Genomic DNA, 14,065 nt, shown 5'->3' with positions numbered 1-14,065 from the left:
TTTGTTGATGTTTGGAGTTAACTTGTTCAGCGGTATTCTAAATCGAGATTGTGGTATCTTTGTTTTTAAGTTACATTTATTGTAATTGTCTAAAAACGTGATCAACATGGTTACAATTGAGATCATGATATTGTTATGGAGATACTCCTGAAATCGCAATATTGCTAACATAATTACTATTTTGGAGTGAAATTTAAAATATTACTTTTCACCATCATGAAAATGTTTTGCATGGAAAGACTTACTAACTTTAGTGTGAATTAAATCAAATTTATTAAATAGATAAAATACAAGATAATGAAAACTATAATGATATAGGTGATAATTCAAGATAAAACATAACAGATAAACTCTAGAATGAGATATTTTTCTATCATCATCTCTCACAAATTTCAAATAAGTTAATGGATCTTGGCTTTGGATTTTATATATATAATGTTATATGAACTATATGGCTAGAAATGCTTCTTTTAGTCTTGAATTAAATTTTCCTTTATAAATTGCATCTAAAGAGCCTTGCACACTAGGTTTAACTTTCATAGTCTTCTTGCCCTATAGGAATAGGAAGGTGGCCTTTGTCTTGTAGGCTCCTAACAGTTTCATATAGAGATTGCTTCACTGGGGTGAACTCCAATCCCAAATCCTTCAGCTTTTGATTTGAAAAGATATAGGGTTTTACCCTTGGATTCTTTTCATCTGAACACCTACATATTTGAAATTTTATATTAACATCTGTATATGTCAACTTTCTCAAATCAATGCTTAAATATACAAGAAAAGTATTTAATGCATATCTTTCAAAAAAATATATCATCACTCATATTAATTATGTGATAGAATTGGTGTGTAAATAGGCAGAAAATAATATGAAATCACTTATAAACAGTTGGTGTTTGTTTTGTTGTAGGTTTCCATATATATATATATATATATATATATATGAAATAAGAAATTATTATTTTTTGGTTACAATATAGTATAAGAGTGATTTAAACAATAAATTCTTATAATTATTGATGCATTTGTACCAAAAATAATGAAAATATATTGACTTGTATACCTTTTGGACTTATCTGTGTAATATTTCATATTTTGTTTAATTTAATTACACTTATCATCATTTTTATTTAAAATATCTCATTTATTTTTAATGCAGGAGTAGTCAGTGTAATATGTATATAAATTAGGGGGAATTTTGTAGGTGTAAAAATAGGAGGATGATTTATATAATTTCAGTAAAACTTACAAAAGTGTTAATATAATTTATTAATAAAATATAATCAGGTCCATTATAATAATGGAAAGAAAGAGGTAAAAGACCACAAACATTAGACACCCTTAATCCCTTATCCTCCAAATGTGAACATGGAGATTAAGTTTGGTAAAGACTAAGATCCCTGATTTGCACCTGCATGATCATTAAATTTCAATTATTTGTTTTAACTTCTAAGGCTTTGTTTGTGTTTCAACTTGACTTGACTTTCCTTGAGCTCAAAGTTGGAAAACATAAATAAGTCAAAATTGGTTTACCTACTATCACCACCTTTCTACTACATTATCTATACGGTCTTATGTAACAATGTTATAATCTCATTCAAGTCACAACATTCACAATATAGTGAGGTTAATCTCTTTCTTATATGAAAGCCTCGACCACGGTTTTGCTTAATAAAAAATAAATATGTACTACTTGAACTAAATATTAGTAGTAAGATATTAATCATAATAAACATAAAATAGTGATAGTTATTACTCAAGAAATATACCCTAACTTGTTATTTTTCATGTATATATATATCAACTCATGCGTAAATGAAGCAATAACATTCAATTTTTGGTCAAGTAGATCTTTTTTTTATCACCAATAAAGATATTTACTAAAAGAGATAAAGAAAACTTAGGAGAACATCAAGGAGAACTTCATTAAACCCAAGTCCCAACAACAATAGAAAAAACTACGAATCACTTACTTGGTAGGAATTGGGTATTCAGGGAAAAACTTGGCCAGAATTTCGACTAGCTCACCACGATGCAATGAACTTTCAGAACATATATATCTACCAGAAGAAGAGGGTGTCTCATAAACAAGAATGTGCGCAAGTGCAACATCCTTAACATGCACATAAGATTGAGTGGCATTAACATAAGTCTTAGCTGAACCAGTGAGGTACTTTAAGATATGAATTGTGCTAGCATTGATGGTGCTTTGAAGTAATGGTCCAATAACCAAACTTGGGTTCACCACAACCAAATCCACACCTTTCTCTTTAGCTATATCCCACGCTGTTTGTTCAGCCATTACCTTCCCATAGCAATACCAATTCTGACATTACACCATCATTAGTTTGTAAAGAAATGTAAATTAAATGACAAAATATTTAAACTTTTTATCTCAAAAATCATTTGAACTTTCAAAAGGATATCATTCTTAGGTCTAGCCCTAGGTATCCCTTTGAAAGGTAATTTTATTGGAGATATGAACATCTTACATCTTTCAGGTTAAATCTTGTTCATACACAAGGCTCGAATCCTGATTCTTATTTAAGGGGGGAAGCAGACTAAAAATATAAAATAGAACTATTACAAATTTCATCTAAACTTCAAAATATATAAAAATATAAAAAAGTATATAAACTATGATATTGTGCCCTGATAAATACATAATAAAGATAAAAGTGATAACAAATAAGATACTTTTATTGTGTATTCCACATTTTATATTTTTGTTTAAGAAAGATATCACAAACATTATTCTCAATACATTGAAATATCCATGCTCCTGAGAACCTAACCATTTATGATACTCTATAACACTAATATTCTCAACTTTCATTCACTATTAAAACTTTCATTCCAAGCACTGGAGATCCACACATAAGTTTTGCACCAAAGTCTTAACACTTACCTAAAAGGTCATATAACATATTATATTGTATAAGTCTTACCTTGCCTATAACAAAAAGTCTTACCTTAAGGTTTTCTACCAAGCTATCAAGTCAACGAGTTATAGGCAGCTAAAAGATATAACTTGTATAGTACATATTATTATTAATTAAATAAATGGAATATCAACAAGATGTTTTAATAATGATGTAAGCTTCTATTAGATCCCCAATGTTGAGGGTTGGATTCTTGGGAGCAATATTTATTGGAAGGAATAGCCAAGAACCCCAAAATAGATTAATTTCTTACCAGAAAAAGATGAGGAGATATATTTGATGATATCAAAATAAATTAAATAAATGAAATTAGTGGAACCTTGGTGTTCTTGCAGTATTCCAAATCACTCCAACATGATTCATCAACCACCAAATCTCTATTCCTTGTAGGGTCCATATACACAGCACCAATTGATGAAGTGAATACCACGCGCCGCACTTTTGCTTCTGCAGCTGCTATTATAACATTCTTGCTTCCATTCACTGCTGGTACTAACATCTCTTCCTGTTTATGCACAAAGGATACTTCTTATTTATTATATATTATCATACTATGATTTGATGAGTTGATAAAAATATAAGATGAAATAGGAAAAGAAGAAGAAAAGGAAAAGTAAGAAAACTAACAGGGTTATCAGTGATAGGAGAGGCAGTGTGAAACACAGCATCACAACCATGAAAAACAGGTTTAAGAGAGTGAATATCAAGAATATCAACTTTATGAAGTGTTAGTCTATCCTTCCCTTCTTCCATCTCTTTCAAGTGTCCGTTCTTCGGATCATCTATTTTTTTTTATCGGCAAAAGATAAATTTTATTAAAATAGATAAAGGTTACATATGATACAAGAAAGAGCATAAGATGATAGAAATTAAGAATGTTACAAGTAGATGTTGAGGCAAGCTATAAGATTAATTACCTTCTCATTATCTATTTTTGCATGCATGCATAACCATATCACAAATAAAGTTAATTTTCAGCTAAACAAGGATATTGAAGTTAAAGTAGATGATTTAAAAATGAGAAAAATATGTATTTATTGATAGTGTAAAATATTTTTACATTGTCACTACATCACCCATAATTCATTTTTAATCATCATTAACTTTTAAATAAAATGAATAGTATAATGTACTGATTATGTATAAGTTTTTACATTATCAATGTATAAATATTATACTCTTTAAAAATTGACATGCAAGAGATATACCTGTGAACTTATACTCTTTAAATATTATATGTTACTATTTTGTATGGAAACTAAAACATCGAGAAAATTTGTGCACTACATTTCAGCCATTAAAATTGCACTAACAAATATGATAAGATAGACAAACACATCATATATATAGTACAAAAACTTATACCATAATCACATATTTAACTTTAAATATAAAGAGGGGATGATATAAGAGTTTAATAGAGTGAAAGTATATTACTAAATAAATAATGATGTATCCAACTATGAATAACTAAAGTGAATGAAGATATTAATTCACTTTAGCTAATCACTAGAACTTCAACAATAGTAAAATGATAGTAACACATTCTTTCTAACATACTCATACTTTGTTATTGTGTAAAATGCATGTGGTAGCAGTTAATAAAGTGCATCATGAAACAAGTGGGTATTGAATTTGGGAAGAGATCATATATTCTAAATATGTGTTATTATATGTCCCGAACCAATCAGAATGTTATTATTTAATTTTAATTTTTTTATTTATTTATATAATAATATGTGATTGGTCTAGGACATGAAATATGACACCGTTAAAATGTGATATTTGTCCATTGAATTTCATGTGATATATAGCAATAGCATTAATTATTAATTAGCATGCCTGGGTTCCGTAGTGTCCCTCTAACAGTGTAGCCTTTCTGCAACAGAAATTTGACAATCCAAGAAGCTATGAACCCACTAGCCCCAGTGACACACACTGTTCGGTTTTCACCACAAAATGATGAAGTGTTAAATGCAGGCATCTTCAGCTTCTCAACTATGTTCCAACTTAAGATTGAACACTAAGAACCAAGAGGGAAATGGTGACACAAGTTCTTTACTTTTTGGCTTGATTGATGAATGAGGGAGAAGAAAAGAACAATACAAAGATGAATATTGTAGTCTAGTGTAATGTTTAAGGTTTGAGATATCAAATGTGTTATGATAGTTGCACAAAGCAAGGTGGGCAAAGGACAACTTATATAAGGGGTTATACCCCACCTAATTCATATTTAATATCTCTATACTTTTTATATTAATAATTGAAGATAATTATATGGTAGAATAGCAATTTAAGGAATGGTTCACTAATTAAGTCCTATATTGGTGAAATCATATATATATTATACTAATATTATATTAAAATACTAATAAAGAATATTATAGATATTTTTATTTAAACCATTTGTTTGATTTAGTGATATATCTTGTTTTAGAAGTATAAACAAAGTTGATTCTCCACACTAATATTTTCATAAACCTTTACTCAATTTTTTATGATTTTTATATTTGTGTGTTTAGCTAATATGATTGTATGACTGATATGATTATTGTATCATACCGGTACACGTAGGCATAGGTTTACCAACTTTTTGGTTGAACCGGCGGTAGTTACTGTGATCATAAGTATGTTTTAGTGCTATTTAATACGATCTACACTGGGAGATATATATATAATTTCCTATTAGATAAATATATATATATATATATATATATATATATATATATATATTCCTTTTAGCACAACCATATTTTGGTGTTGTATAATACGTTATACATGCACCTTTTTCCAAACGCCTAACGATGACCCACACTTGTCATTTATTTCTTCTTCTAGTTTGTGCATACACGTTTGTCAAACGATAATGTATGTACATATTTTCCTGCAAAATATTCAGCTTGAATTGATAGAAAAAAGTTGGTGGGTGGGAATGGAACTTTTTACTTCATTGATACTGTTCCACTTGGTCTTCCCAACAATCCTAACCCATTAAGAGGGGCTTTCTTTCTTTCCAAATAAAGGTGTTTGGTTTAGATTGTTGTTAGGAAAAACATGAGTAGATACTATTTTAATATATGCTATTTTTTATGGTTTTTTAGGTGAAAGAATATTGCATTATTGAAGTTAATTTTTATGCTTTCTTGAGCAAACATTGTTAAATGTATTAAATATTCACTTGCTGCTTGAGCAAGCGCTATTAATTTTCATAACAATACTATTTGATATAACAACATTGTTAATGCATCATTTCTTATCAAACAGTTCGTACATATATGTCAAACACAACAAGCAACCCAAAATACATATTTTTTTTTATGGCCGAAGGTGACAAGTACCCCGAAACGAATTTATTAGAGAGCAAAGAGGTTACATGTTAGCAAACCTATAGGAAGGCAAGAAAGATCTATTCCTATTAAGAGCCTCAACTATAAAGTTAGGGGGAACATTTCAACTATTAAAAGATTTAGAAGATATTGCATAATTCGCTAAACCATCGGCACATTGATTGCCCTCTCTGAAAATGTGAGTGATTTTGTAGTTCATTGTTTGTCTTATCATCATGCATCGTTGCCAATTTCGAAGAAGCTTCCATGGCGGCTTGATCTTCCCATTGAGAATATCCACCACAGTTATCGAGTCACATTCAAGCCAAATATTAGTCCATCCTCTGCCATTAGCAAAATCCAAAGCCATAATAGTCGTTTTTAATTCAGCATACAGAGCATCATGAATGCCAAAGTAGGCAGAGAAGCACCAAATCAACTCGCCATTATGTTCTCTGAAGAGAGCCCCCCCCTCCCGAGTGCCCAGGAGCACCCCTTGCAGCTCCATCAGAATTAATTTTAATCCAAGAGAAGGAAGGAGGGTACTAGAAGACCTCAATAATACTAGGAGCTTTGCTATAGTTGATGGAGATGTTAAGGCTTTTGAGAATTTGAAACTCCTTCAAAGACTTGAAAGCACAACGAGTTGCATGATTTCCAGAAAGCGCAGTTGCCAGCTTAATTTTAGAGATAGCTTGAGCATGTGTGAAAGACTTATCTGTGAATCATGTTTTGTTTCTACAATGCCATATGACATGAATAGTGTGAATGATACAAGCAGCTATTACCCCTTTTAGTTGAGGACTCCAAAGCAGGTCACAGATTTTCAATAATTCAGAAATGGAAGAGAGGTTTAAGTTGATGCTGAAAACACTGCTCAACCAGTTCCAAATTGGCTTGACAAAAGGGCAAGTCATGAATAGATGATGCACAGATTCAGTTGTTGCCTTGTAGAGGCTGCATATGGAGGCCATAGAACAACCACGCTTTTGCAAATTATCATTAGTGTGCATTTTACCATGATGCAACCTCCATGTGGTGAAGAAGTGAGAATGAGGTATTGAGGGAGACCAGGTATGCTTGCACAAATTTGGAGCATTGGTAATTTGAGCAACACAATTGTAAGAGTCCTTTAAAGTAAGGGTGCCATCATTAGAGCCTTTCCAAATAATTTTGTCCACTTCACTAGAGACTGTAATGTTAGAAAGTAAAGCAGATATGTGAGGAAATCTGATTGAGAGAGATAAAGAGATACTCCAGTTAGAGTTTGATCTGAAATCAACCACAGTAGCCCCAAGCATTGGTTGAATCACCTCAGGAATTTTTAGAGAATCCACTAGAGGAACTCCAAGCCAATTGTCACACCAAAAATTCGTGTTGAGCCCATTACCAACTAAACACAGAGAATTCCAATGCGCAAGGTGCCAATTTGATTTGATGCCAGGCCAGATGGAGGATATGAAATGCCTACTAGGGAGTAGAGCACCCTTGCCAAATCTTTGCCTGTAGAATTCTGCCCAGGATTGGTTAGAAGTGAGCATTTCCCAAGTAAGCTTGAGCATAGCAGCCTTGTTTAGCCTATTGATGGACCTGATGGCCAATCCTCCAGCTTTGATTGGCAAACAGACCCGCTTCCAAGCCACAGTTGTTAATTTCCTTTGAGTAGTGTCACCTGACCATATGAAATTTCTTATATTTGTATCCAAGCTTTTGATCATTTGAGAGGGTCAGCTATAAACGTGGAAGTTGTAAATCAACATACTCTGGATAACAAACTTGACTAATTCAACTCTGCCCATAATTGAAAGAGAGAGTCCTTTCCATTTAGTCATTTTAGAGACAATCTTGTCAGCAATTGGTTGGAGATGGGTACGCTTAGGTCTTCCTTTAAAGAGAAGGACCCCTAAATAGTTGAAGGGGCGGCTCCCTGTAGAGAAACCCAAGAGAGTAGACAGCTTACCAAATTTTCTAGGAGAGGAACTAGAGATGTAGAATTTGCATTTATCAAGATTGATTTTTTGCCCTGAAGCTTGAGAGTAATCATTGAAAAGATTCTTTAGGCTTATTATTTCCCTCTTGATTCCTTTGCAGAAGATCAATATATCATCGGCATACAAGACATGACTAGGAGTTCTGAGACCTTTAGGCCCTGCCATAATGCTAATCTTGCCATCCAACACCAGCTTTGAGATTCCCCTACTCAGGACATCTTCAGCAAGGCCAAACAATAGAGGGGACAAAGGGTCACCTTGCCTTACTCCTCTAGCATAGTTGAAGAATCCCACCATCTGACCATTGACACTGATGGATAATTTAGCAGATTCCAGAATTGTTGTGATCCAGCCTTGGAACTTTTGGTTAAAGCCATATGCTTTGATTGTATCCAAAAGGAATTTCCAATCCAGCGTGTCAAAAGCTTTCTTGATATCCACTTTTATAGCAAGATTAGTGCCAAAGACTTTGTGATCAAGCAAATTAATTGCTTTAGAAGCCAAGCAAATACAGTCTAGAATCTGCCTGTATTTAACGAAACCCCTTTGTTGAGGGGAAATGATCATAAGAGCTATTATAGCCAATCTATCCGTAATGACTTTAGTTATGATATTGAAATGGAAATTGGCTAAAGCTATTGGCTTGAAGTTTTCAATTATGTCAGCACCAACAAATTTAGGAATTAACACCACATTGTTGGAATTAAGATTGGGCAGCAACCAGTTGTTGTTGAAAAACTGCTGAACAGAGTTGCAGATATCAGTATGAATTATGTCCCAGAAATTCTGGTAGAAAGCTCCACCAAAGCCATCTGGTCTAGGGCCCCCTTCCCCATTCATGTTGAAAACAGAATCCTTGATCTCATTTGTGGAAGGCAAAGCAGTTAGCATTTCATTATCCTCCTCTGTGACCATGATAGGAATGACAGAATTTATCAAAATGTTAGGAGTGGCATTATAATTGGATCCAAAAAGATCAGAGAAGTAACCAAGAACATGATTGGCAATCTCCTGATTCTCACTGAGAATATTATCACCATCTTTCAACATTGACATAGACTTAGTTACTTGCTTGACTTTAGTGATTTTGTGGAAGAAATTGGTATTTCTATCCCCCTGCACATGCCAATTAAGCATAACATTCTCCCTCCAGAATTCCTCTTATATCTTGAGAGCCCGAAGGAGATGATTCTAAGCTATTTCTTCCTGCTGAAGCAACTCAGAGGTAGGACCAGAATTATCAATGCAATTTTGAATTGTTATCACATCTTCATAGGCCTTTTTGACATTTTGGTGAATGTTGTCAAACACCTGAATGTTCCAAATTTTCAGGTCCTTCTTTAAGTTCTTGAGTTTTTGTGCCATAATAAACATAGGGCACTCCACCACTTCCACCTTCCAAGAGTCAGCTATAATTCTCTTGCAATCAGGATGAAGCATCCACATTTTATGGAACCTAAACTGAGGTCTCCTAACAATGCAGAGCTTAGTAGCACTTAGAAGAATAGGGTGATGATCAGAGGATACCTTAGGCAAGGTGCAACAATGGACTTGGTCCCAGACTTCAAGCCATTGATCATTGCAGAGACTTCGATCCAACCTTCTTTCAGTTAGCTCAAGCCCCCTTCTTTTGTTGGACCAAGTGAACTCAGCACCTCTAGTGACTAGATGGACTAGGTTAGCATCATCAGAGAAGTTCCTAAAATCATTGAGGCAGTTCTATTAGGCAATCTCCCCCCTTTGCATTCATTAGCCCCCAAGACAGCATTAAAGTCTCCAAGGCAGCACCAAGGACCATTATGATTGAGCATAATACTTTGGATTTCAGACCAGAGAATTCTTCTTTGAATCATATTGGTATGGGCATACACATCACAAACATTCACCTGCTAATTGTCCATTGTAATTGACATTGAGATATGCTGAGAAGAATTAGATATTAAAATAGGGTCTAGATCAACTCTACAAATACCCCAAAGGTTAGATCTCAAAGGCCCTCTACTATTAGTGACAAACATATTAAAGTTTAGAGCACTCCAAAAGTTAGGATCAAAGGCATCAACTGATATCATAGGCGTAGAGATGAAAATTAAGTCTGGTTTGTTGAGCAAACACAAATTTTTTAGGACAAGTTTAGTGTTTAGATTTTCTAAACCTCTGCAGTTCCAATAAAGAACTTTCATTGAGCATTAATTGAGGATTTACCCTTTCGGGTGTAGTGAACCTTGTCATTCTTAGTCTTTTTCTGTTGTCTCTTTTTCTGAGACTTAGAAAGAACTTCTGTGAAACTGCCTTCTTCTTGTGCTTCATCCTCATCAGGATCATCATCAGCCCATAGTCTCCCAATTATTCTCATATCATTAGCTGCTCTAGGATTGACCTTTTCTTGAAAAAATTGGACAGAGCCCTCATTCCCCTGAGTAGGTTGGAGAAACTCCTCAACCATATTATCCCCTTCGACCTGAGCTCTATTAGCAGAAGCAATAGGCAATAGATTAGATTCCTCTACTCGTGTTTCCATGATGTCCTCCTCAGAAGAGTCATTACTGCCTTTTTCAGAAGAATCAGTTATGACCCTTGCAGCATTATTAGTCACTTTTTCTACACCCTCAGAGATATTGGCTTCTCTATCTATTTCCAGGTGAATAACCAACAAAAATACACATATATCTAATACCATTAAATATATTGTGTATAAGTATATTATCTATACAATCCAAAAGTGTATATCTATCTATATTGATTAGTCTGTTAATCTATACTATATTTAGGTTATAATTAGTTCAATATTTATGTAATCTTATCATTAGTATATGCCAATACATTGAATTCACATAAAATCTCATCTAGTATCTTGTTCTTTTTCGGTTGCTGAATATTCTCCTTCATGAAGTACATCAAATAATAAGGGCAATCATTTAAGTTTTTTTTGGTAGGACCCATCAATTAAAAACAAGATAACATTAATTTTTGGACATAGGTAAAAAACTTTACATGAAATTTTTATACTAGAATTACTTGAAATTTATGCAAATATATTTGCATGAATTCATTTAATGATGTTTAATATAATTTTGGAATGAATTTATGATATGTAAATTTACATGCCCCTAAAAAAATAGAAAATACATAGTTGTAATCAAAATAATAGTATATTTCCTTCAAGGTAAAAAAATAGTATATTTAACTACTTATTACCTAGTGAATCTTTTCTTATTGTTGGGGTATTTGTTGTCATTACCATGAACTAATGAATCAAATAATATATATGTTCTTCAATGTCATTTAAGATGATCAACAACCAATGATGCCTACAAAAAAATGTATATGACGATTAGAAAATGTTAAGGACACCACATTCTAGACTAAATAAATAATGTTTACAAGAAAATGCTTACTTGATGTGATATTATAGGGTGTAAGAAATAATTCTTTATCTGAATTTTCATGAAGAATATCATCTTTATATTGTGGATGTCCTTTTTTCTCTCAATGGTTCTATTCTTCAACAAAAAAACGATATCATTTATGGGGACAAGACCATCATCGACTTTTGATCTTTGATAAAGTTTTCATACAAGTAATTAAAATATAAATATACCAATTAATTACTAACACTATAGTTACGCCAAATGAGAAAATGAAAAATTAAGAAAATTAAGTACCTCACATATATGTAAATAATAGAGGAACTTAACTAATTATGCTTAAAAATTTCATTTACTTCATTTTTGTTGATCAATTCTTCTCTTTTATACCTGAAGACATCATATGGAATCATTATAATTATAATGTGTACACCATTATCTCCTCGCCTTGTACATTCATCTTAACAAGATTTCAAAATTAAATGTTCTAAGAGTTTGTATGTATATAAACCTCATATCCTATTTTGTTTCTAAGTGGGGTCGCAATTGGCTCACTTTTAAGTTAATTTGATTTCTTTGGACCTCACTTTAGAATTTTTTAATACATGAACAACTTATTGTCCTTTTTATCTAAGAGGGAATATCATTGAACCCATTATTTCTTGTGACATTTTTTCATTGAGTTTATATTGTTCATGTACCATAAAATTTGGAGTTAATATGTCAATAATTGTTCAACTCATATAATAACCATGAGTATTAAATATATTATACAAAATCATATTGACATTCCTTATGATCTAAAGTTGTCCAAATCACATAAGTATATAGCACCCTCTATTGTAATTGTATTCTTAATAGGTATGGACACGAATGCATCATCATTTACTTCAATGTCAATTCCAACCTTCACATGATTGACAGAGAGTTGTACATCATGCGACATAGTATATGATAAGTTATTCACTTTATCAATACCAACTAAGTTCTTCGATACAATATCTAGATATAACTTGCATGTGTTGATACCCTAAAATATTAGTTTAAATATATTATTTATTAAACAATACAAGTTTAATTAAACTAAAGAGGCAAGTAAAAAAGTTGGCCAATGAGTTTATCTCTTTAATGCTACAAGTACCATGTGTGCAACTTTATATATATAAAAAAATAATGCTAGGACCGGCATATTATAAATGATGCCCTTCAATTGCCTTATCTTGATTGTTACTTTCTAAAACACTAATCTTGTTGAGAATGACCTTTAACATCTCTTGCATCTCAGCTAAGTTGACTCATGTTGCAAGCTTTTGAGGGGGCAAATAGTCCATTTCGCATATCTCAAATCTTGTGCGTCGAATATGATCAGAGTACTCAACCATATTTAATGTTTTACCAAGTACCTCTTGACTATCTTGGCTACGCATCTCGCTCTCCGATGCAACCTGACACATGCTGAAAAACCAGATTGTTAATCATATATTGGCAAACCCCTAATATATCATAAAGGTGTAAATAGTTTTAAATAATATGCATTTACATAATGGTTTGCCACTTCTTAAATATTTGCATTGTCAATTATACTCTCATTGTTTTTACGGGCATCCACCTACATAATACATAGATCTATCAATGAAATATTCGAAGGTAAAATAAATCCTGTTTAGATCCAGTTAATAAAATGCATCCTGAAACAAGTGGGCCTTGTTTAGATCCAGTTGTAACATAAAATAAATTACCAATCTAATTAAAAAGTACGTTGTGAAATTCTAATATTATATGAAAAAATTTAAATAATAATACTTACATTGTTTTCCTCATCTCCTCTACATACTGCCTATGAAACTCTATATAGATATAATTGTTTTGATGCTCTTTCACAATTTACTTCACTCACTTTCTACTAAAACAAATAATATTTACATCAATATACTTTTATCATATATCAAAAAATAAGGATAAAATATACCAAAATAGACTATAATTTTGCCAAGAAAACTCGTCTCTTATACATCTAGTGACAAAAGCCCTTCAATCAGCCCCATCGATGATATTTACATATTATTTTGGAGGCTTAAAATTTAAGTATGTAACCCTTGTGATCCTCACTAATATCAAACGTCGAATGAAAATATAAATAAAAAGTTATAGTAAACATATACGTAAAGATATATGAATAAAATATAGTTTAAAATATGTTACTTAATGTTATATCATTTCAAATGATATCCCCATACTATTCAACATTTTATCTTTACAAATTGCTAAATGATATTGACATCTCTTGTCTATCATACCCAAATTTAGTTCACCAATATATGGTCACTCTTCTCGTTGCATGATTGACCTTTTATATTCCATTATGTTGTTAACTTGAGGTTCTTACTTTTTATTGCATGATTGACCTTTTATATTCCATTATGTTCTTACTTCTTTTACGA

General features: G+C 32.2%; 1 protein-coding gene across 1 annotated transcript; it reads right to left on the bottom strand.

Annotated features, from left to right (window-relative positions):
* LOC109356075 (cinnamoyl-CoA reductase 2-like) lies at positions 417-5,090 on the bottom strand. Its single transcript, XM_019599410.1, has 5 exons — positions 4,782-5,090; positions 3,567-3,721; positions 3,259-3,444; positions 1,971-2,323; positions 417-704 (listed from the first exon to the last, which is right to left on the bottom strand). Exons 1-5 carry the CDS (start codon positions 4,921-4,923, stop codon positions 530-532), a joined length of 1,011 nt encoding a protein of 336 aa, XP_019454955.1. The 5' UTR covers positions 4,924-5,090; the 3' UTR covers positions 417-529.

This window comes from Lupinus angustifolius, chromosome LG09 (genome assembly GCF_001865875.1).
Source record: "Lupinus angustifolius cultivar Tanjil chromosome LG09, LupAngTanjil_v1.0, whole genome shotgun sequence".
NCBI lineage: Eukaryota > Viridiplantae > Streptophyta > Magnoliopsida > Fabales > Fabaceae > Lupinus > Lupinus angustifolius.
Note: the sequence above shows the minus strand (reverse complement) of the source record. Positions and strands in the feature narration are given on the sequence as shown.

What these genes read in the sequence shown, in the direction of transcription:
- LOC109356075 (XM_019599410.1), bottom strand. Translation starts at nt 4,923, where the DNA reads ATGCCTGCATTTAACACTTCATCATTTTGTGGTGAAAACCGAACAGTG. An exon ending in AGGGACACTACGGAACCCAG is followed by an intron (nt 3,722 to 4,781) that starts GCATGCTAATTA and finishes AAAAAAAAATAG; the next exon opens with ATGATCCGAAGAACGGACAC. An exon ending in AATACTGCAAGAACACCAAG is followed by an intron (nt 2,324 to 3,258) that starts GTTCCACTAATT and finishes GTGTAATGTCAG; the next exon opens with AATTGGTATTGCTATGGGAA.